This window comes from Myotis lucifugus, unplaced genomic scaffold (assembly GCF_000147115.1).
Source record: "Myotis lucifugus unplaced genomic scaffold, Myoluc2.0 scaffold_30, whole genome shotgun sequence".
Taxonomy (NCBI): Eukaryota; Metazoa; Chordata; class Mammalia; order Chiroptera; family Vespertilionidae; genus Myotis; species Myotis lucifugus.
The window spans coordinates 9,200,348-9,224,982 of record NW_005871078.1 but is presented as its reverse complement, the minus strand read 5'-3'; the positions used below and the strand labels follow the sequence as shown (position 1 = coordinate 9,224,982).

The window sequence follows — 24,635 nt, the reverse complement described above, 5'->3', positions numbered from 1 at the left end:
GGGATTCTAATATACCGCATGGTGATTATAGTTAATAATACTGTATTATATTCCTGAAATTTGCTAAGGGAGTAAATCTTAAATGTCCTTACCACAAAAAAGAAATGGTAATTATATGATGTACTACAGGTGTTTCCAAAGCTATGGTGGTAATCATATTACAATATATAAGTATATCAAATCAACATATGTATATATGTATTCTCTGTGTATATATTATATATACTCTATATAGTAGGTGCATATACTAGTATATATAATGCATTACCTAAATATGATTATGCTTCCAATTCTGGATTTATTGATTTTGAACAATAGCTATTGATTCCTAGATATCAATATAGATTTCACTCGTATCCTCCACATGCATGGAGCTAAGGACAAAGAACTTTTTTTCTCATGGTTTTATGTATGCTCTCAAAATAAGTACATATTCCAATTTAATTTCTGATCTCATTTGCATTGGACTATCTAGAATAAGCAAATTTGAATTGTTTTAGGTTCACGACTATTAGTGATTAGTGTGTAGTTTAATTTAAGAGTTAGTACCTTTGTGCCCTAGCTGGTTTGGCTCAGTGGATAGAGCATCAGCCTAAGGATTGAAGGGCCCTGTTTCGATTCCAGTGAAGAGCACATGCCCGGGTTGAGGGCTGGATCCCCAGTAGGAGGAGTGCACGAGGCAGCCGATCAATGATTCTCTCTCATCATAGATGTTTCTCTCTCTCCCTCTCCCTTCCTCTCTGAAATCAATAAAAATATATATTTTTTTAAAAAGGTATTAGGAAGAAGAGATAAAGAGGTCTTGAAAAGTAGGAATAATTACCTTACTCTTGAAGTGAGGGAAGAAAGAAAATCTCTTCTGTCTCTTCTCATTTATGTAGTGTTCTGTTTTGGGACATTAGAGTGCTTTTCAATCCCTTTAGGTTATATGTTTCTGTATCCATTAGTGCCTGGTAGTAGACTGACACTTACAAATTTGTGCTCATTGGAACAAATCATATATCACTTTTTGAATCCTTTGTAAATCCAGGTGACAAATGCATTACACTGATAAATTGCATTTTTTAAAACACTATTTTTAAGTGTGCATTTATAATTTGGAGACTGATCGTTGTAATGAGATTTCTAAAGTGCTTTATAGTTTTTAAATGTAAGGCTTTCGTACAGCACGTTCGGAAGAGTAGCATTATATTTTACAGTGCTTTTGAGTGTTTTAATCTTTCCCTAATTTTGCCTTTACACTTCTGCCAGCTTCTGGATGTAGATTGTATCTTCCAAATAACTCAAAGGGTTTTCAAATATTTCTTCTCAGTTTTCTTTCAAAGTAGGTCAGTTTAGATTTTATATCTAACTTGCAGATGGAAAATCTGAAGTACAGGAAAGTTAGGTAATTTACCAAAGTTTTAATAATCAGTGGCAGAAGTTAAGTAAAAAACCAAGGTTTTCTGAAGTCTAGTCATTACTCTACCTATCAGATGAATAAAGGCTAATAGAGGCCTATTAGGTACTTTCCAGTTGGCTGCATTCTTTTAAACATGTAATCAGGTCATTTAATATAAAGGCTGTAATTATCATCTGGTGATTGAAATGACTTATTCAGAGTTTTAAAAAAAAGATTCAGTATAAACTCAGAAACTCATAAAATTCCCCAAACTAGTCTCTCTTATTAAGTACTTGCTTGGCAGTGTTGTTCTCATAGTGTAGGATGTTGGAATTAGTCCATGATAGGAATGAAATTACCTCAGTAATCTTATTCATTTTGTTTAAATGTCAAATTGTGCTTTACTTTTTAAAATCCTCACCCGAGGGTATTTTTTCATTGATTTTTAGATAGAGTGGAAGGGAGAGGGAGAGACAGAGAGAAACACCAATGTTAGAGAGACATCAATTGATTTCCTCCCGCATGCCCCCAAACAGGGCCGGGAGCCTGCAACGGAGGTACATGCCCTTGACCGGAATCAAACCCAGTACCCTTCAGTCTGCAGGCTGACACTCTCCACTGAGTCAAACCAGCTAGGGCTCAAATTGTTCTTCTTTTTTTTTTTTTAATATATTTTATTGATTTTTTACAGAGAGGAAGGGTGAGGGATAGAGAGGTAGAAACATCGATGAGAGAGAAACATCGATCAGCTGCCTCCTGCACACCTCCTACTGGGGATGTGCCTGCAACCAAGGTACATGCCCTTGACTGGAATTGAACCTGGGACCTTTCAGTCTGCAGGCCAATGCTCTATCCACTGAGCCAAACTGGTTAGGGCTCAAACTGTTCTTAGTTGCAAAGATATTCTCTTTCCCTTCCAGGTGTCTGAGTATTGATCTCTCTTAAACAGTGTGTTTAGGGAATGGTATGAGCTGGATACACTTATTTGCTAACATATAGTTCAGTGATGGCGAACCTGTGACACACGTGTCAGAGGTGACACACGAACTCATTTTTTTGGTTGATTTTTCTTTGTTAAATGGCATTTGAATATATAAAATAAATATCAAAAATATAAATCTTTGTTTTACTATGGTTGCAAATATCAAAAAATTTCTATATGTGACACGGCACCAGAGTTAAGTTCGGGTTTTTCAAAATGCTGACATGCCGAGCTCAAAAGGTTCGCCATTACTGATATAGTTAGTCCCAGATCTTGTAAAGTCTCTCTAACCCAAAATGACATTTTGCTGACTCTGATATTAAAGCCTAAAAAGGAGCTAAATAAAATACCTACTGTAAGAAAATTGTGAGCTTGGGGAAAGTGTTGTTGGCAGAGTACCTTTCACTGTTCCTTAGACCATCATCTAGAAGAGCTCCCAGGTCTGCCTATGATTGTGAGCAGTCTCTCTTGCAGTCGTGCTTTTTTGGAGAAAGCACAGATCTCTGAGGTCTAATGTGTTTGACCTATGGAGCTGTTCTTAGAATGAGGCTGTTTAAGGAATGAGATTCCCATTGAGGGAACCTGATAGTGCCTGGAGTTTTCATCCCAAGCTTGAGCCCTCCCTCTATCACACTAACTTAATAGGAATAGGGCAAAATGAAATCCACTACCTATCTGTGGAGTCCCTCATTACTGAAAGCTGTGAGATGCTGGGAGCTATTTCCTTTCCTTCTAAGGTTGTTGTTTTGGTTTTTTTCCTCCTCAGTTGAGGCCCGAGTTTATACCTCTGTGTTGTGGAAATAGTGGGTCATGTTCCCACTGCTGAGAATTTCTTATTGTGACCCAGGTCTCAGTACCAATTCCACCTCCTCTCTAGGCTAGCTGTCTTGCCTGAAAATGAGGACAAGTCTGTACCTCTTAATATTTAGTCACAGTGGCTCAGAAATCACATAGAAGAAACATGAATTATAATAAGGACCCATTTAAGGATGATCTAGGCTTTTGGACCTGTTTTATCTTGAGGCCCTATTCAACTCAATATCTGAAAGACTGTTGACCATATCTCAGTTTTCTCTTAGAGCTCTTTCAGAGCTTCTTTTAATTCCCTTCAGCTATCTTTAGTAATCTTCATTTGGAAGTGAATAATACTATTGCCTTTTCGAAAACAGTATTGCTCTGGACCCTCTGAACTGTATGGTGTTAGTTGGTGAGGAGGAATTAAAAAAGGTATGTGCAAAGCTATAATAAGCTTCCATCAAGTCACAGTTCCCTTCTCTTAAATTCCCTAATATGATTCACCTAAGAAGAAAAGGGATGAGAGTTGATGCTACATCTATAAAGTCCAGAGTAGAATCTGTTCTTCCATTTCATGTAAACTGAGAGTGATCTAGCTCAATAATTTGGTTTTGTCTGGTAGCATGCATTACAATGAGAATTTACTTGCAAACTTAAAATTGAGATAATTTTTTTAATTCTCAGATTTCTGCACTGAGTGGCCAGCTGCACTAGACAGTGATGAAAAATGTGAGAAGCATTTTCCAATTGAAATTGACACAGCTGATTATGTTTCAGCAGGACCATCTATTCGAAACCCCAAAGCACGAGTAGTAACCTTAAGGGTAAGAAATGGTTAAAACTGATACATATTTATTATAGAAAATTTAAACAATATAAAAGTGTTTTGAAGTATAAAGTAAAATTACCTATAATTCCACTACTTAAAAATAACCACTATTGACTGTGAGAGCTCAATTTAGTGTATGTGCAATCCACCGTTTGTATATTAATGGGATGATACTATTTTTCATTTAGTAATATGAATTTAAAATTTCCCAAAGATATTAAAAATTCTTTTATATTATATTTAATAACTACATAAGATAGCATCTAAGTGAAGGTCTGTTGTGTACCAAGAGAGTGTTTGAAGCTGGAGTGCAATGTTGATCTATCAGACATGGTCCTTTTTCTAAGACTGAAGTGGGAGATACAAACAGGTAATTCCACAACATAGATCTACCATAATTCGTTTAAATTATCCATATAATGGGATCTTTAGACTTTCTGATGGCTTTGATATATATTATAAATGTTTTTTTGATTATATATTATAAACTCCTGCAATGTAACAGATACAACAGGAAATGTAACAGATACAACACTAATAGGTTGTGAGAAAGCCTGTTTTTCTGTACCCTCACCAACCTAGGTATTATTACCTATTAATTTTGTAGGTAAAAAAATAGATCTTTTATTTAAAATTTGTGTCTCTGAATTCTAATGAGGGTGAGAAATTATTCCTTTGTGAAAGCTTTTTTTGGAGGGTCATTTGCCCTTTTTGATGGTGTATTGACTTTTTATACTAATTTTTTTCTTTTTATTAGCAGCTTATTTGAGATATAATTCACACACTCTGGAATTACCCTTTTAAAGTGTACAACTCAGTGGTTTTTAGTATATTCACAGAGTTGTGTAACCATCACCACCACCTAACAGAAATTTTCATCACCATAAAAAGAAGCCCCATTTCCATTATCAGTCATTCCCCATTATCCCTCTTCCCCACCCCCAAGACCCTGTTAACTACTAAAGTACTTTCTGTCCCTGTGGTTTGCCTACTCTTGACATTTCAAATAATTGAATCGTACAATATGATTTTGGTTTGCATTTCCCTAATAACTAATGATGTTGATCATTTTTTTTCTTTGGAGAAATCTATTTAAATCCTTTGCCCATTTTTTAATTGAGTAATTTTTGTTGTCATTGTTCAGTGTGTTTTTATATATATTCTGGATACCAGTTCTTTATCAGATACATATCTTGCAGATATTTTCTCGCATTCCATGGATTGTCATCTCACATTCTTGATGGTGTCTTTTTAAGCACAGAAGTTTCATTTTTTTATGAAGTCTAGTGTATGTATTTGTTGTGGGGTTTTTTGTTTGTTTGTTTGTTTTTTGGTGTGGTGCTTTTAGTGCCATCTGTAAGAAACTGTTGTATAATTCAGAGTCATGAAGATTGAGTCCAATGTTTTCTTCTAAGAATTTTATAGGTTTGTCTCTTACATTTAGGTATATGAATTACTTTAAATTAATTTTTGTATATGGTGTAAGGTAGGGGTCCATTTTTTTCCTTTTTTTGTTATAATATTTTTATTTATTTCAGAGAGGAAGGGAGGGGGGGGAGAGAAATAGAAACATCAATGATGAGAGAGGATCATCGATCAGATGCCTCCACACTGGGGATCGAGCTTGCAACCTGGGCATATGCCCTGACTGGGAATTGAACCCTGACCTGCTGGTTTATAAGTCAATGCTCAACCACTGAGCATTGTTTTTCTTTTTGCATGTGGATATTCATCTGTCTCAGCACTGTTTGTTGAAAAGATGATCCTTTCCTCATTGAATTATCTTGCCACCCTTTTAAAAAATGACATAGTTTATTTTTTTAACTTTTCACTTCTCTATTTTGCCAAGTTCTGTTTTTTAACCTTTTATTATATAAAATTTTTAATGTAGGGAGACATAGAGTTAGTATAATAAACACACATGGCACCTTTTGACAAATTTAAAATATCGAGTGCTTCATGTACTGAAATACATGTGTATGTTTTTGTGGTTTTGGTTTAAGTGTTTCTTTAAAATTACTACTACAGCCGAAACCGGTTTGGCTCAGTGGATAGAGCGTCGGCCTGCGGACTGAAAGGTCCCAGGTTCGATTCCGGTCAAGGGCATGTACCTGGGTTGCGGGCACATCCCCAGTAGGAGGTGTGCAGGAGGCAGCTGATCGATGTTTCTCTCTCATCGATGTTTCTAACTTTCTATCTCTCTCCCTTCCTCTCTGTAAAAACTCAATAAAATATATTTTTTAAAAAAAAAAAAATAAAAAAAAAAATAAAATTACTACTACACTAAAATCCTTAAGTGTTATATCTATAAATTAAAAATATTTTCTTACATAATTCCAGTGTAATTAATTAGTACAACTAACAAAAGTTTGAGTAATTACTTAATATTATTTAAAATATTGACTCCACACTCAAATTTCCCGAATAGTCTCACCAGAATGTTTTTTTAAATAGCTTTTGTTTAAATCAGAATCCAGTCAAAGACTAATGCATTTGCTTGTAATGTTTCTTATGTCTTTTTAAATCTCCAACAGCAAAGGACCTCCCTACTACTCTTTTTACTCCTCATTCCCCCATGGCATAGACTTGTTAAAGAGATAGGTATTTTATTCTGTAGCATTTCCTACCTCAGTTTGTCTGAATGTGTCCTAATGTCATTCACCTTATTTCTCAATCTCTTATATTTCATATAAGTGGAAGTTAGCTGTAAAGAACTGAATGTGCCCTTGACCGGAATCGAACCTGGGACCCTTCAGTTCCCAGGCTGACGTTCTACTCACTAAGCGAGGGCACAACGTTTGGTTGCCTCATTCTTAATATGCTAAAACTGATCTCTTGGCTAAGAGGCTGACAACCTGATCTTTCAATTGTGAAGTTACCTGTTTTTTGCTTTTCTCTTGAGCAGGTAATCCTTAGGTGGATATATTCAGTAAGTTTTGATCAAGTAAAACCATTACTCTTTTTGATGTTCAGGGTATATCCTAACTTTGGCCTGTGGTAACTCTTTTAAGTTGGTTCCTGTGTCCTTTTTTATAGTCCCATTTGCATTGGAACATTTCCTTGCATTCTGACACAACAAGATGACCCCAACTCACTTCATGTATTTCTTATCCCAGACCTGATTTAGCTATTTCTCCAAGGAGCTCTGATATCTTTTAGTGGACGTTAGTGTTTAGAGACCAAAATCTGGGTGCTAGAACTTTTTAGTTGATTCTTTTGGAAAGCTTTTAGAAAATAAATGATAAATAATGGTATTTTTAGTTCTCTTTTTTAAATATCTAGAGTTTGATTTTTCTCTTTTTGTCTTTTGCATTAGATAAAATATCTAAAATCATGTTCCTGTGGTCCCTTGTGCAGTTCTATACTTTAATGAGTGTGTCGCTGGTATTTGTTCTCTAGTTGTGAGATTGGGTTTCAGTTTGAGATAATAGCTTCTATTATGTTAGTGATGTTTACTAGCATTTTTGGAATGATCTCTTGAATTATTGAAGTAATGAATTACATGAATAGATTTTCAATTACTGAACCACTTCTGAACCCTGATCAGTTTATAGTATATCATTCTTTTACTCTACCACTGATTTGCTTTGTTAGTATTTTATTAAGGATCATTTGTGCTTATCTCATATGGCTTTGGAGAAACATCAACTCCCTGCTCTCATTCACCAAGGGAATGCCATATGCCATTGCAGTTGCAAGTCTCTGCTCTAGTAACTTTTAAGTTAGTCCTTTAAACCACCATTAGTTCCCTTCGTTAAAGGAGTCTTGATAGTCACAACACATCTTTTTAACATAGTACGAATGGGGCAGTTACCGATGTACTTTTTTTTATTAAATTTTTTATTTTAGAATAGCTTTAGACTTACAGAAAAGTTTCTAGGATAGTACAGAGTTCCCCTATATTTCACACCAAATTTCTCCTGTTGTTAACATCTTACATTACTATGGTATATTCATTGCAACTAATTAGTCAATTTTGACACATTATTCTTTAATTCCATACTTTATTTGCATTTCTTTACTTTTTTCCTAATGTTCTTTTTCTGTTAATAATCCTATCTGGGGTACCACATTACATTTAGTTATTGTGTTGGCTGTAATGATTTCTCAGAATTTTCTTGTTTTTAATGACATGGACAGTTTTGAAAAGTACTAGTTTTCTGGAATGACTTCCATTTAGATTTGTTAAGTCTTTTTCTCATAATTAGACTGGTATGTGTTTTAGGGAAGAAAACCGCAGAAAAAATTGCCATTCTCATCACATGATAACAAGGGTGTAGGCTCCTACCATGTCTTAGCCTAGATCACCTGGCTGAGATCGTATTTGCCAGTTTTCTCCACTGTAAAATTACTATTTTTTTTCCTTTTCATACTGTACTCTTTCACAGCCCACACTTAAGGAATTGGGAGTGATATTCCACCTTCTTGAGGGAAAAATATCACATAAATTATTTGGAATTCTTCTATATGGGAAATTTGTCTATTTTCCATTTATTTATTCATTCATTCTGTATTTTAAATTAGAGCATCTAAGTATGGCAAAAATTTGTTAAAAATCTCTGCAACCATTTTTACATTATATGCTAACAAATAGACTGTAATTTTTTTAGTGATACAGCTGTGATTAATTTCTAATTTTCCCTTTTTTTTGCTAGGTTTTGGTATCAGGGTCATGCCATCTTTATGAAAAGAATTTATGAAGCTTTTCAGCCTTTTTTATTCCAAAGAGTAATGTAAATGTCATAGCAATATATTTATGCATTTAGAGAAATTGAAAATATTTTATAATTACAGAAGACAATATGTATTTACTGTATAAATTTTAGAAAGTCTAATAAGCAAAAGGAAAAGAGAAAACTTAAAATTCTACTCTGCTGACATCATTCCTTCGGCTGACAGGTTAATATAAAGTGCCTATAGAGTGATGATACCTGATACATTTTTAAGAACTTCATAAACGTTACTTCTCTTAATAATAATGATAACACCGACAACAATAAACAGCTGTTGAGCTCTGTATTAGATGATAAAAGGAGAATCTCTGAACTAAGAGTCAGGAAACTAAGTTTCACCTTACTTCCTGTGGGCCTTAGTCTTTAGTACTAGAATAGACATCTAAATTCCCTTTTAGTTGCCGAAACCGGTCTAGCTCAGTGGATAGAGCGTCGGCTTGCGGACTGAAAGGTCCCAGGTTCGATTCCGGTCAAGGGCATGTACCTGGGTTGCGGGCACATCCCCAGTAGGAGATGTGCAGGAGGCAGCTGATCAATGTTTCTCTCTCATCAATGTTTCTAACTCTCTATCTCTCTCTCTTCCTCTCTGTAAAAAATCAATAAAATATATTTAAAAAACAAAAAATAAATTCCCTTTTAGTTTTAAGTTTGTTTATTTCATAAAACAATGACCTCACTGCTTTATTTGAAGTATGCCACCAGATATCACTTATATCATATCATGCTCCCTTATGTCCTTTCCTCCTGACTCATGTCTGCCGTTCTGGACTTACTTCACTGTACCCACTGACTGCTGGGGCTCAGTGTGGTGTCCTTAATGGTGTCATGGAGTTCAAGGCATGACTTAAGCAACATTGTGAAGGTAATCAAATATTATAAAATATTATTTAGAGATATTCAAATTTTTAAATTCAGAGAAAGATGGTACATATTTCTTGATATTCTAAAAGTAGTTCAGAATTAAAACTACCTTAATATTTGTATAGGACTTTACTTTCTTTGCCCTAGCTGGTTTGGCTCAGTGGGTAGAGTGTTGGAAAAATGTGGGCTTGATCCCCAGTAGGGGCGTGCAGGAGGCAGCTGATCAATGATTCTCTCTCATCATTGATGTGTCTCTCTCTCTCTCCCTCTCCCTTCCTCTCTGAAATCAGCAAAAATATATATTTTTAAAAGTGCTTTATTTAATCTGATTTATTCCTAACAAAAATTCTGGATCCTTTCTGTTTTATACATGAGGAAACAGGAAAATCAGATGAATTGTTTAAAGTGAGTTAGCCAATAAGTAGCAAATCTAGAAGTCAAACACAATTCTTGTCTTTTGTGTAATACCAGAGTTCTTTAACTAACTGCACTATTCTTATAAATAGAAACTATTTCACACACTTAGACATTGCTCAATTAATATAGCTCTTTTAAATATGAGCATTTGAAAAAACATACATATATAATAACCACAGCCTCCTATATTAAATGTCAACATTATTTTGGTTATAATGTTAATAGTACAATATTGATTCTTTAAAATATAACACCTTGAAAAAAGAAAGGCCTAAAGATTCTTTTGAATTTTGGAAAAAAGAATAATGACAGATGCCACTCAACTTCAAAATCAGATCATTATCCAGGTTAGACTCCAGTTTTGCAGTGCCTTTGAGTGCTAGCAGGTGGCGTGAGTGCACCACACAGCTGTGTTTGAAATGTTCATGAGTTTCTAGCATAAACTCTATATAATTTTTGAACATTAAAATGTTAATGTAAACAGGTTTTAAAGCAGTTGTTACAATAATGATCAACATTGCTGCCATTTTTTTTGACTAATATGAAAAGCTAGAACACTTAAATTTTGTAAATGCTACATTTTAAAATTTATTATTAAATATGATTTCAATGAAGGGAGTTTTAAAAGGGAAAAATGTCTAAATTCTCACTGTCCTAATGTAAAAACCATTCATTTCTTTCTTCTGTATCTATACATATGTGCATATATTTTTATAATTATGATCATAGTGTAGGTCCATTTTATGGTTTTCTTATAAATAATTCTCCATATTTTCAATAATCAGCATAAAATTGCATATTTTACCAATCAAGCTGATAACCTGGTTGTTGATACATATTCTTTCCAGGGGACTATGGAAGTTCACATTGTCTTCAACATATAACCATTCTGTTGGATTGATATTTAATAATCAGTGTTCTTTTAAGACTGCATTTGCATTTATTTATTTGTTTTCTGTTTTCTCTAGTTCAAATAAAAATTCACAGTGCTTAAAAAAACAGTATACCCTCTCCTGTTTTCACTTACGTATTCATTCAGCAAATATGTGTTGCATGCTTTTTAAGTGGTAGGCCGTTGCCAAGAACAAGACAGACATCATTCTTACCCTGAAGAGTTTGCAGTCTAGTGGGAAAAATGGAAAAATAAATAAGCTCTTCTGCTATGATATCCTGAGGGAAGTATAGGGTTATGGAAGTTAGAGAAAAGAAATAGATGGGATTTCAAAATCTTATTTATTATTTAGCCTTTTTTCTTCTTCATACAGTTATGACTCTTTCTTATTCTTAGTGTTCTCCATCGAAAAATAATCTGTGGATTACCATATTTAACTGTATTCTAGTGTCTAAATTATTCTCCTATGTTAAGCCTGTTCATCTCTAGATAATACCTTCAGCCATGCCATAATTCTCTGCAAATTAACGAGTGCTTTCATTTAGTCCATCATTTCCCAAAATATGTTTTAAGGAAGACTAATTCCATGAACTGTCCCTTAAAAAGTAGAATCTGAGGTCAAATAAATGTGGGGATCATTACATAACAACCCTGCATCTTGAAATTTCACAATGTTTATTAGCATATTACCTCCTAAGAAATCCTATTGTAGGGAATTCAATTTAACTCAGCATTTCCTGAATGCATTCAATAGATAGTCGTTTTTAAAGAAATAATTCTTAGAAGCCTGTGGGGCTAGATTTGTTATTTTGAGAAATATTGAGCTATGTTATTTCAAATGTTTTGATCCTTTGCTCCCTCCATGAGATCTGTAGCTTTTAAAATAAATGCCCCTAAGCTAGTTGGAATGATAGGGGGTCTCATAATTGTATGATAGAAATTCCTTATGTTTTATCAACTTATTCCTATATTCCAACTTTACTATTACTAATTCAGTTTAATTCTATTAGTTAATGCTACTCAGAAGCAGCCTAATTTTATTTATTTAAGAGACATGCCATTGATTCTTTTAGGAAAGGTACGAATGCCCAGAACTTTAAAAGATCACCAGGCAGTTTGCTCCCCCATTTTCTTCCATGAGTAAGATCAGGCTTCGTAATGCATGCTGTTGCTAACTATAGAAAGGAGTTTGAAAAGGATTCCTTTTGCTCATTTTAATGTTAATTTAATATTAATACTGCTTTTTCATTAAAGTATACGAAGTAATCTTTTTCAAATAATTTTTTTCTTGTATTTTTAAGGTTAAACTTTCAAGTTTGAATTTAGATGATCATGCAAAGAAGAAACTTATTAAACTTGTAGGAGAACGATACTGCAAGACCACAGATGTGCTTACCATCAAAACAGATAGGTAAAAGAAAGAAAAGTTCAGCCCATCGGCCATGTGTTGCTTTATTGTCCTCCCATACCCTAGCAGTCCTTTTTAAAGAAATTACATTGAAAATAAGGATAGTCTTTTATTTTTTTTTTAAATATATTTTATTGATTTTTTACAGAGAGGAAGGGAGAGAGATAGAGAGTTAGAAACATCGATGAGAGAGAAACATCGATCAGCTGCCTCCTGCACATCTCCTACTGGGGATGTGCCCGCAACCCAGGTACATGCCCTTGACCGGAATCGAACCTGGGACCTTTCAGTCCGCAGGCCGACGCTCTATCCACTGAGCCAAACCGGTTTCGGCGAAAATAAGGATAGTCTTTTATATCAACTTATATTAGCTTTGTTAGGTCAAGAGAAGTTGTCTAGTTTATATTTTTAATGTCCTCACACTGGCCTACTGTTACTGTGGGATCTTTATATACATGGAGAGGCTTGCCTGATGAGTTAAATTATTTGTTGTGATTTTTAACCTTGATTTTAATATATCCATGTATATAAAAAACTCAGAGAAGAGGTTAGAAGAAAACAAGTATAATTTGCTAGCAATTAATGCTTAAACGGGTTTTTACAGAGTCAAAGTATATAAAAATCTCATAGTTCACAATTAAAATTATTAACTAGAAATTTAATTTATCAAGGTACTTGTGTAAATAAGCAGAATTTAATGCTAGCATAGAATTCATAAAAGTAGCATTAAATTTATCTTATATAAATGTATAAATTAAGTCATTTGAGGTAAAGAAAGATTATTGTTATTGTTTTACTAAATGGTTACTTTATTTCTAGAATTATACTTTGGTTATTTAAATTATGTCAAAATATAAAAGTCATGCTTTTAGAGAAAGCAATTGGGCAGCTATCCTCTCCCTCTTCTTGTCAGTTTCAGAGCATTTGGAAGTGTCATTACCACTTAGGTCTTATATCCTGCTTGGTGGTGGGAAGTAGCCTGACGCACATATGAGAGGGCAGCAGTGTGGAGGTGGAAGTAGTGAATTACACAGATTATTCTTATTCTAAGGACAATTTTCTTAAAGCAGATAAGGAATATCTGCATGCAAGTTATTCTTTTATATTTAGTATTTATATATTTTGCAAATAATTCTGTGTATTGAATTTTTAGAATTTTTACTTCTTCCCTCTCTCTCTTTTGAAGGTGTCCTTTAAAGAGACAGAATTATGATTATGCAATGTATCTGCTAACAGTTTTATACCATGAGTCTTGGGTAAGTGATTGTGTGAATGTTTAATCATTTTGTCTGTAAATTAGGTGATGTTCTGACCTTTCAAAACAGTCTGTGTGGCAAGTACTCAGTTGTGTGGGTTTTTTTAAATATATATTTTTATTGAGTTCAGAGAGGAAGGAAGACGGAGAAGATAGAAACAGCAATGATGAGAGAAAATCATTGATTGGCTGCCTCCTGCACGCCCCCTACTGGAGATTGAGCCTGCAACCTGGGCATGTACCCTTGACTGGAATCGAACCCAGAACCCTTCAGTCCGCAGGCATGAAGGAAGCTTTTTAAAACTACAGATGCTTGGCCCCTATAGAATCAAAATCTCTAGCAGGGAGGCTCAGGCTTGTTTCATTTTAGACTCCACGGGTGATTCTGATGCTGAGCTCTGACTGTGAATAAGTTCCCTAGCTTTTGAGTGTTGCTAATAAAGAAACTGATTAGAAGGTTGGTATATCTCTTTTAACATAATTTTTTTAAACATGTATCTAGTATTAGAGCTGGGGGTGCAGATGGAAATATGAATGAGAGGTCTAGAAAATGGAGACAGACATATGACAGAAAATATATTTTTGACTTGATATGGTAGTAGGCTATGGCAACTGCTCTAGATTCCTGAGTGGGAAAATGATACAGTGAGGGTGATGCTTCCCATGTCTCTTTGCCTTCAGGCAAGATTTCCTTTTACTTCTCATGTTCAAGAGCCTACCATGTACTTAAAGATTTTTAGGAAAGTTTGTGTTCTTTCCCACCCCGTGGCTGAAGTCATGAACTTGAGCATTATTATACTCTTTTCTTCCCTTATCTTCTCCCTTGATATCTCAGTGTTAGCCTTTAAATATCTGTTAAACTATTTTCTCCTCTTCATCTCTACTGCTACTGCCCAGGTATAGATCTTCATCTTTTACCCCAAAAACTGCAAACGCCTTATTGATTTTCCTGTCTCATCCATCTTCCATGTTGCTGTTAAAGTAATTGTTCTAAAAAACAAGTCTGTTGTGTCATATTTCTTTATAACGTCCTTCAGTGATTCCCCTTTACCTAGGACTAAATGTAAACTCCTTAGTCTGTTCACAGTCATTGCTACCTCATTATCAGCTACTCAGGAAATGTGGGTTATATATCTTATACCTCAGCCATAACGAGCATAATGTGTTCTTTCATAACATTGCATATGCTGTTCTCTTTGCTTATAATCTTTTATTTTTTTCAAAATATCAGCCTTACAAATTCATATGAACCCTTTAATACATCTCAGATGTTACCTCTCATATGTTTCCTGTCCATCTTTTTCCACTCCTCCCTCATTCAGTTACTTTTATGGTAATTGTCTGTGTGCATGGCTGCCTAACTCCATCAGACTTTGACATCACTGAGGACAAGGACTGTACATTTTATTCATCTTTCTATTTCTAGCATCTAGTACTGTTTGGCATATCAACAATCAGTAAAATTTACAAAACTGATTTGGATTGAATTGAACTTCTTGACATATTAAGTAAAAATTTAGCTGTGGTAACTGAAAGAATTGGCAATAGCTTTTTATTCATTATGCATATGTATCTATTTTTTTATTATTTTCAAATAACTTAGGGAATTTTTAATGGTCAAACTGTTTTCCCTCATATAGCACAATGTCTTTCTTGTAATCATGAGAAGTGGAATATTACTGTGATTCATGTCCTAGGCAAAAGGAATTGTAAATAAGATGTTAGAAGGTGACAAATGCGTGTTTTTAGTGGAACAGATATTTCTTTGCTTTCTGTTAGAATACACTGACCAGGGCATGAATTAGCTATTATTATATGTTGTTCTTTGTATTGAATTTATGCTTGCAAGGGGAAGAAAGAAATAGGTTCAAATTAAATTATTCTTTTGTTCTTTTTATATTTTTTTTACCATGTCTCTGTGTTCCCTGGAACATGTTGTTCTGCCACTAACAAGCAGTGTGATTTGGGGCACATTGTTTAGTTGCCCTGGGCTTCAGTGTCCTGCTCTGTAAAACAGATGGTATAACAGTATTACCTCATAGGATTGCTGGGAAAGTTCAAGGAGTTAATATATGGAAGGTGCTTAGAATAGCAAGTACTCTAATAGCTATTCAGATTCATCCCATGCCACTTTCCTTCTCGGGCCTGAATTCAGTCCCCTGAATGTACTGAGCTCTTCCGTCCTCTAGGCCTTTATCGGCTTTTTCCTCCACTGGGATCACAATCTTCATCTAACTGGCTTCTACTCAACTCCAAGTCTCCTCCTAGACTGGCAGTTCCAGGCCAGCGCAGTGTCCGGCGCAGTAGTTGTACAATCATTATTTACCGAGTGAATTAAAGTGTAAGAATCGAGCCGGCTGTGGAAAAGAGAACAGGATCTGCGGAATGCAAGGTGCTTCCTAGGGTGACTGTAGTCAGAGCAGGTTCTCTCACCGTAGGAGGGAAGAGAAGAGAGACCATACACTATATGTATATGCATGTACGTGTATAATATCCACCCTTATAAATTAAATAGTGAAGTTATATTCAGTGATTGAAGTATTAAAATAGGCATCAAATTCTTTGCCTGAATGATCAGCTAGAGCTTACAATGGTATTTTTATTGTCCCCCAGTATTTGACTATGCTATTGTTTACGCTTTAAAATTAATACATTCCAACTACACTTAAAAAAAAGACATTCTTAAACAACTGCCCACTTTGAATCCTGGGTGTTATTTTAGAAGCTAAAATTTTGATTGAATTATAAGTTATACATCATAAATAAAGTTTAATCATAGCAGTGTTTTTAAAATGGATTTAGGACATGCACGATGTGTCACCAGTACTGATTGGTTACCCTGAGGTGGTAGAATTACAGGTTATTTCTTTCCTTTTCAGTAATTTTCAACTTTTCTGTGGAAGCTGTATATGGAACTGCAGCCTGCTGATACTATATCTGAAATCAGTTCTGGATAATTATTCCTTTAGCATTAACCCCTGTTTTTAGAGGCCCTTACTGAAACAATGAACTTTTGCTTAAAGACATTGAAGTTAAAGAAAAATGTGTTTGTTTTGTTTTGTTTTGTTTTTAAAGGAAACTTCCAGAAAGGCTATTTAAAGTCACATAAATGTAAAAATCTTATTTCAAAATTATTATTAATTATGACATTTTGGAGATATCGCTTATTTAGAACTAAAACTGAGCCATTTTAACTTTAATATTTTTAACTGAATGTGTCATGTTTCTAGAAATGTCTGCTATGTTTCTTTTTTCTTTCTTTCTTTCTTTTTGTTAATCCTTACCCTAGGATATTTTTTCCCATTGATTTTATTTTATTTATTTTTTACTTGGTTGAATTTTGTATTTTAACAGTACCCAGTGAAATTATCCTTTAAAAGTAAAAGGAGAGCCCTAGCCAGTTTGTCTCAGTGGATAGAGCGTCGGCCCTCTAACTGAAGGGTTCCGGGTTGGATTCTGGTCAAGGGTACAAACCTCAGTTGCAGGCCCAATCCCTGCGCAATGTGTCTCTCTCACATCTCTGTTTCTCTCGGATTTTCCATTGAGTGGATAGAAGTGAGAGGGGAGGGGGGTAGAGAGAAAGAAACATCGATGTGAGGGAGACACATCGATTGGTTGCCTCCCACACTCACCCTAACCAGGATCAGGAATTGAACCTGCAACCAAGGTACGTGTGCTTGACCAGGAATCAAATCCGAGACCTTTCCATGTGCAAGCCGATGCTCTAACCATTGAGCCACGTTGGTCGGGGCTGTCTGCTATGTTTTAGTCTAAATCAGTTACATCTCATTGTTTCCCACGTTTTGTCCTTTTCCTCCTTTTCCCAGTCTCTACCTCTCCCAGGTGATGCACTCTATCTTGTATACACTGCCAAGTCCAAACTCTTATTGTCAGACCTCTCTGCTGAGCACCGTGTTAGTTGAGACCCCCTGTTGAGAGCCATGGAAACTCACTCAAGCTGGCTTAAGCAGAAAAGATACAATTGCAAGGATCCCACAAAATCTCAGGAATGGGCATGAACAGAAAGAAGACTATGCGAGGGCTGTTTTTATTCTGTGGGCTCTATTGCTCTACAGGCAGCTGCCTTTTTTTTTTTTTTTTTTTTTTTTGTCTGAAGACTGATTTCCTCTCCTCCTCCAGTCTATATGCCAGAAAGAGTGACCTTCACTATTTCAGAATCTTATAGGACTAGTCATCCCGGGGAGGGGGAAGGCTGAGGTGAGGAAAAAGGGAGCAAAGGAACAAAACTAAAAACAAAACTAAGCTAAATTTAATTCTCTCTTTGGATTCAAACTCCAAGCGGGGGGCTCTGCTTCAGTCAGGCATTGTCCAGGAACTGTGGCCAGATGGGCAAGATGATACCAGGGCAACAGCTGTCGGGCAAATAATCTGCATGTAAGAAGTGCTAATTGATAGAGTGAATGAATCGAATGAATGAATGTGCTGACCTAGGTTAGGCTCTTGTGAGTCAAAATACCACAATAATGTTTTTGTGGTTATGATTTTTTAAATAGTCCTTTTTTTTTTTTAAAGAAAAATACTACTATATATGGATAAAATGACAAACTCTGAGACTTCCTTCAAAATAATTTAGTGAAAGCATGATAAAGGAACAGTGCTTTTCTATATGCTTTTATAGAGAGAAGCATCTAAAACAGGGGTTCTCAACCTTCCTAATGCCGCGACCCTTTAATACAGTTCTTCATGTTGTGGTGACCCCCAATTTCATTGTTACAAATTGAACATAATTAAAGCATAGTGATTAATCACAAAAACAATATGTAATTATATATGTGTTTTCCGATGGTCTTAGGCGACCCCTGTGAAAGGGTCGTTCAACCCCCAAAGGGGTTGCGACCCACAGGTTGAGAACCGCTGATCTAAAACAAGATTGGCTATGAGTTGATTGCTGAAACTGGATGATAGGTGCATGAGGTTCACAGTCTGTTGTCTTTACTTTTGTATTTGTTTGAAATTTCCTAGAATAGAGTTTTTAATCATAAAAACAGAATTGTATTTAGTAGAGTTAAAGAGCCTTATAAATTAGCTTATAAATTAAATTAATTTTGTGCCAGTCTCAGCATTATCACATTTGAATAATGAGGTTTTTGTTTTAGCCAGCTCTGTTCTTTATTTCATCTGAAGGGTAATTTCAGCAGATGCCCAATATGAACAAGCACATAAATGTACCTTTTACCCAAAATGTATGGGTATGAATTAGTTTTTAGCTAGGGTGCCTAGAGACATCGAGTTTCTCCTAGTACTGCCCAGCATATAGTAGGTTCTTAGTAAATATTTTTTTGAACAGGTGTCCCTTAGCAGTCACAAACCAAAAGGGACCCTTGTCTGTTGAGCTGTTTTCTTAAAATTTGTTTAAGAAATCTTGTTTGTTTGTTTTTTGCTGTACGTTTTTCCATCATTTGAATTTTGCTGATTGTATCACCGTAGTATAATTTTTTAGATAAATGAAGACTGCTCCAGGCTCACGTAGCCACCTGAGGTCTAAGGGAATCAATATTATGGCACATCACATCTCTAACACACCTTGGCAAACCAGTGTAGAATTGTATATACCAAATGTCAGGAGAAGATAGATAAAATGTTGGAAATTATTATTACTTTGGTTACCCCCTGTTTAAGCATCTGTTTCAAAGCAGTTAAGAAAGTCTTGATAAATCTAGGTGAAACATTTTTAAACCATTAAGTAGTCTTTTTTAACTTATTAATCTATTGATCTACTAATGCCAGCTTATTAATTACTTGATTAGAAATGAAAGTCTCTGAACGACTTGTCTTCTAGCAGTCAAGAATGAGATAGAGTAACTATTTTTACTTAATGCTTTATAAAATGTATTTGCTGACTTCTTAAATGAAATATGCTTCACTTGTAAATTACAATTATGAAGAAACCATGACATTGTCTTGAAACATTTAAAGCATTTCTAAGGGTAGATAAAACCATTTAGAGCATTTTTAAAAGTGGCTGACATTTATTTCTTCCTCAAATATTACAGTTAAATTTAGGTGGGTAGGATAATTTTTTCAGGTTTTTTTTTAATGCACAAAATCAAAATTTGCTATTAGAAATTATTTGCCACAGTGTTGTGTGGGCAGGGCACACCAAGAAAAATTTTACATTATTTCTGTTCCCCTCAGGCAAGCCTAAAGCTCATTACCAGATAAGAAGGCGGCATAGAGTTGATTCTCAACCAGATATTTCTAGAACATAAGTTGAGGCATCATCTTCAGCCATAGATTCCATGCAGAGAGGTGGGCAGACAGTATAGGGAGCTGTGAGTACAGATACCCTATGTTGGCTAAGGAATTTGTTGATCAGAGGAGACATTCTCCATCCTATTGGTTTCTCTTGGAGGAAAGAGGGTACTTAGTTTGAAGTATAAATGGAGGATTTCTTTTGGGGGGTTTCTGTGGTTGGGAGCCGCTCTCCTAGGGTTCGGTGGGGTTTGCTGGATCATTGGCATCCCCATGGCCTGTTTGCACTTGGTAAGGCTTCTTTTTCACCCTCTAAAGGACACATCTCCAGTGCATTTCTCTTTCTATGGGGGTGGGGATGGGCGGCAGGCATGGTGAAACTGTTTACCTCATCTTGCTGCTCATGTAGCTCTGAGGAGCCTTGGAGATCTGTCTGCTCAGGCGGGGGTCTCTTTTAAGAGGAGTTTTCATAAATAAATCTACCTCTCTTCTAATACTTTAAAATGTTATAACTTCTTAAAGTTGTAAGAATAGTAGATGATTTTATAATGGCCTATAGCTCAGAATCTTACCCTGTTAATTTGGAAAGAATGAGGTTGGTATTCAGCACTTCTTTGAAGCAGAGCATATTACTTATTAGCTGCATTGCTTGATTTTTCACAGAATGGTACATCTTCATTTAAATCATAAGCTGAATTGTATGACCATGAAACCTACCAGTGTTCCCTCAATAGCATGGTAATAATTTTTGTAAGAAAAAAAACAAGTGGTAACAAAAATTATTTCCATTGTAGGAACAGAAAAGGAAGATAATACCAAAACAAAATTCCAGAATATATGAAGTCATTATGACTGAAAATCGTGTATTACACACGTACTTCATATTTTTAATTTTATTATAATAATTGGTCTTTCCTGTCATCCCCACAGGCATGTTACAAAGATAAATACAGTCTCCACTCTCATTATTTTTAACCACAGAAATGTAAACTGTTGATGTGTTAGCATTTAGGGACTAGAAAGCTGCAAAAAAAGGAGTTTTCTGTATCTTTTGGAAAACAGTATTGCGTTATAAGTGGAATTAGAACTAGTGAATGGAAACAGAGTGTTCACATAGCCGTGTGCAGTCCTGAAGCTGTTGGTGCAGGTGGAGAGCAGTGCTGGATAAAGGGGGAAATCAAAGTGTACATACAGAGTATTCACATTTTGCCAACTTCTGTTCCCCTAAAAACCCCAGTCTTTTCTTTGGATAATATTTCTCAGAATTCAGAACTCATTCTTTCCTTTCAGAAAACTGAGGACTGGGAGAAAAATAAGACTGAAGCAGACATGGAAGAGTATATATGGACAAATAGCTCCTCAGAAAAAAATATCCTGGAAACACTTCTCCAAATTAAAGCCGCAGAGAAAAACCTGGACGTAACTAAAGAAGAGCTCCTTGGCACTAAAGAGATTGAAGATTACAAAAAGTGTGTTGTTAGTCTTAAGAACGAAGGGGACAGTGAAAATACTCTTTCTCAGTACAAAGACTCAGTGAAGAGACTATTAAATTTGACATGAATTATGTAGAAAAATATGTTGGTTTATTTTATGACCTATATGTAATTATCTAATTTGATATAAAGTTGAAAATGTTAAAAAATATTGTTTTACTTTCGAGTTAAAATTATTCCTTTCATACTAATGCACAAAAGGCAATGAATATTCACAAATTTTCTTACTATACTCTGGGGCAATTAGACTCATTAGATCTCTGATTTCTTCTGGTTCTAACATGTTTTGATTTTACTTCTGTTATAACAACTTTAGAATTTAAATGCAGATGATATATTTATTTTGTCACCTGTTACATTGTTTCCCTACACAGTAGCACTTATTGGATGCTTCTGAATTGTAATTGTGATTATTTCAGAAGTGAGGTCTAGAACCGGGCCCCACTGCAGCTCAGTGTTTTGTTTACATAACTGCTGTCCACCCAATGCATTTTTGCAGATGTCAGTTCTGATTAGAATCAGGTCCTTGGGAGTATTTTCTAACCTAAAAAATTGGTTCCATCCCTCTATTTTGGGGTCACTTTATATTGATTCATTTCTGTTTAGTATCTTACTTTCTATTTCCTGGGCCTCATTTCTCCAAATCCAACCTGAAAATGGAGATTAACTGGTATTCATTGCTTGATTCCCCAGGGAGAGCTTCCACAGCTCAGGAAAGAGATGAGGCATAAGGAGTGTAAGTGGAGTAAATGACCGGTCACCCATCCCCCTCCTGCCCCCCCCCCCCTCCCTCCAGGAAGCCAGGACCAAGCAATGCTCACCACACAGGGAGGGCCTGGGACTTCCTGCAGAGCCTTGCTCACTTGAGCAATGCCCTAAGAAGCATTCCATTCCATTTAGCTGTCAACTCAGGATTTTTAAGTATATCTGGAGGTCATTTCTTAACACTTCCAAAGTTGTCCACAAGTGATTAACTTAAAATAAAAATAAAGGCATTATTGAGTTTCTTTACCTAAGACTTGTTTTAGAGGACAGAATTAGAGGACATAAATGAAAGCCAAAAGGAATTTCAAAACAGTTGCCCAAAAGATGTATATAAAATGAAGGTATGATTTGGTATTAGCAAGCCCAAGAGTTGGTAGGTTAGAAAGGACAACAATACGGCTTTGAGTGCAAAAAGGAGAGAGGTATGTTGTATTTCATTGGATGAAAATAATGAAAAGCAAAGTAGATAAAACTGAATTTTTAGATCAGGTTTCAAGCATACATGAGTGCATTGAAATGTTATATTTTTAGAGACTCAGAGTTAGGAAAACTCAGCTGCAGAAACAGGACTGAAGAAGGAAACATTTGGAAGGAACATGTGAAGAGGTGGTGGATTAGGATCATCGGTCCTATAGTAATAGTACAGTGCAGGTGTCAGCAGGGGCAGAAATGATCTATAATAATAAAAGCGTAATATGCTAATTAGACCAGACGTCCTTCCAGACGAAGCCGGGGCTGCGAGGGAAGCCTGGGTCCCGGGTGCCTGCTGGTGGCCAGAGGGAAGCAAGCCCAGGTCCTGGGTGCTAGAGGGAAGCTGGTGCTGGCAGCCAGGGGAAGGAAGGCCTACTCTTGCACGAATTTCATGCATTGGGCCTCTAGTGTGTAATAAAGAGTTTGACCTTTCCCAAAGGTCTGGCTTCTCCCTGTAGCTTCTGGGAGGTAATCTATGCCATACCTCATAGAAGTGTCTTTGTTTAACGCTGAGCTGCTCACAATGAATTTTAGGGTGGGGCTGGCCACACCTGATAGTCTTAGGCATGTCAGAAAAACCAACCATGTTATTTTGGGTGGGGGCTTTGAGTCATCTGGTAAATCAGTGCACCTGGCAACTGAGATCAACCACAGGTAGTCAGTCAATCATACCTATGTAATGGAGCCTCAATAAAAACTTTAAACATGAGGCTCAGGCAAGCTTTCCTGCTTGGCAATACTCTGGGCATGTCAGACCCTGGAACAGGGTGAGGAATCCATCCTGCCTCCAGGGGTAGAGGACACCAGAAGCTGTGAGTTTTTTTGTTTTTTGTTTTTAAATTCTTTATTGTTTAAAGTATGACATGAGTCTCCTTTTTCCCCCCATTGACCTCTCCCCTGCCACCTCCTCCCCCAAGCACAAGACCTCACCCCCCCCCTACTGTCTGTGTCCATTGGTTTTGCTTATATGCATGCATACAAGTCCTTTGGTTGATCTCTTACCCCTTCACCCCCCACTTTCCCTCATAAGTTGGACAGTCTGTTCCATGCTTCTATGTCTCTGGTTCTATTTTTGTTCATCAGTTTATGTTATTCACTATATCCCACAAATGAGTGAAATCATGTGATAGTTATGTTTCTCTGACTGGCTTATTTCACTTAGTATAATACTCTCTAGTTCAGGGGTGGGCAGCCTTTTTGTGAGTGCGTGCCAAAACCAGCAAAATCTCTGACTCAAAATTCTTCTGCGTGCCAACCCTAATTTTTTGAGAACATGTTACGCCTACTTGATATCTCTTAAGGTGTACGTATGTGAAGAACCTTGAAGAAATAATAAAATTCATCCGAGCGACAAAAACACAGTATATGATGATGAAAAATACATTTATTTTTTAATGTATACATGTACACTGACAGTCCGACAGAAAACTTTATGACTCCGTTTGATATTATCAGTGGGACTTTTGCTGCTGCATCACTGATGACAGAGATTTTACATCAGGTTTAGATTTCGTGACCTTCAGAGATATGCACGAGCTACTACTTTTCTTCCGTCAGGCTACTCCTATTATGAGACTTAACAAAATTCATCACTGAGAACAAAGATTCACAAGTGTATGTGGATGAAACCCAAACACTGGTTGGATCTAGGAAGGCAGGGAGAGTTAAGGCAAAGGCATAGAAATTGCTCTTCCCCTCTCTCGTCAATCCATGTCTATGGTCTTTAAGATAACTTATTATGTAAAATTATTTATTTATCTAAGATGCACCTACACTGAGTTTATCTGAAAAATAAAAAAGTCGATATTAAGAAAAAAATTGTAAATGGAAGATTATAAGAGAGGGTTTCACGTGCCAGCAAAAGTTTCCGGGCGTGCCATGTTTGGCACGCATGCCAGGGGTTGCCCACCCCTGCTCTAGTTCCATCCATGCTGTTGCAAATGGTAAGAACTCCTTTTTTACAGCAGTGTAGTATTCCATTGTGTAGATGTACCACAGTTTTCTAATCCACTCATCTGCTGACACTTAGGCTGTTTCCAAGTCTTAGCTATGGTAAATTGTGCTGCTATAAACATGGGGGTGCATATATCCTTTCTGATTGGTGTTTCTGTTTTCTTGGGATACATTCCTAGAAGTGGGA

The 24,635-nt window shown here is 36.0% G+C and overlaps 1 protein-coding gene across 3 annotated transcripts in view; it reads left to right on the top strand.

Annotated features, from left to right (window-relative positions):
• The window catches only part of MRPS35 (mitochondrial ribosomal protein S35), a 32,281-nt gene extending 10,790 nt beyond the window's left edge, over positions 1–21,491 (top strand). For 2 of the 3 annotated variants that reach the window (XM_006086767.3, XM_023752316.1), the window contains exons 5-8: positions 3,843–3,982; positions 12,192–12,301; positions 13,485–13,554; positions 21,057–21,491. In XM_006086767.3, the coding sequence (XP_006086829.1) occupies positions 3,843–3,982; positions 12,192–12,301; positions 13,485–13,554; positions 21,057–21,326 (590 nt within the window). In that variant the 3' untranslated portion in view covers positions 21,327–21,491. The remainder of the gene's footprint in view (positions 1–3,842; positions 3,983–12,191; positions 12,302–13,484; positions 13,555–21,056) is intronic. The other variant, XM_006086769.3, reaches the window with a different exon arrangement.
• Positions 21,492–24,635: the final 3,144 nt, after the last annotated feature.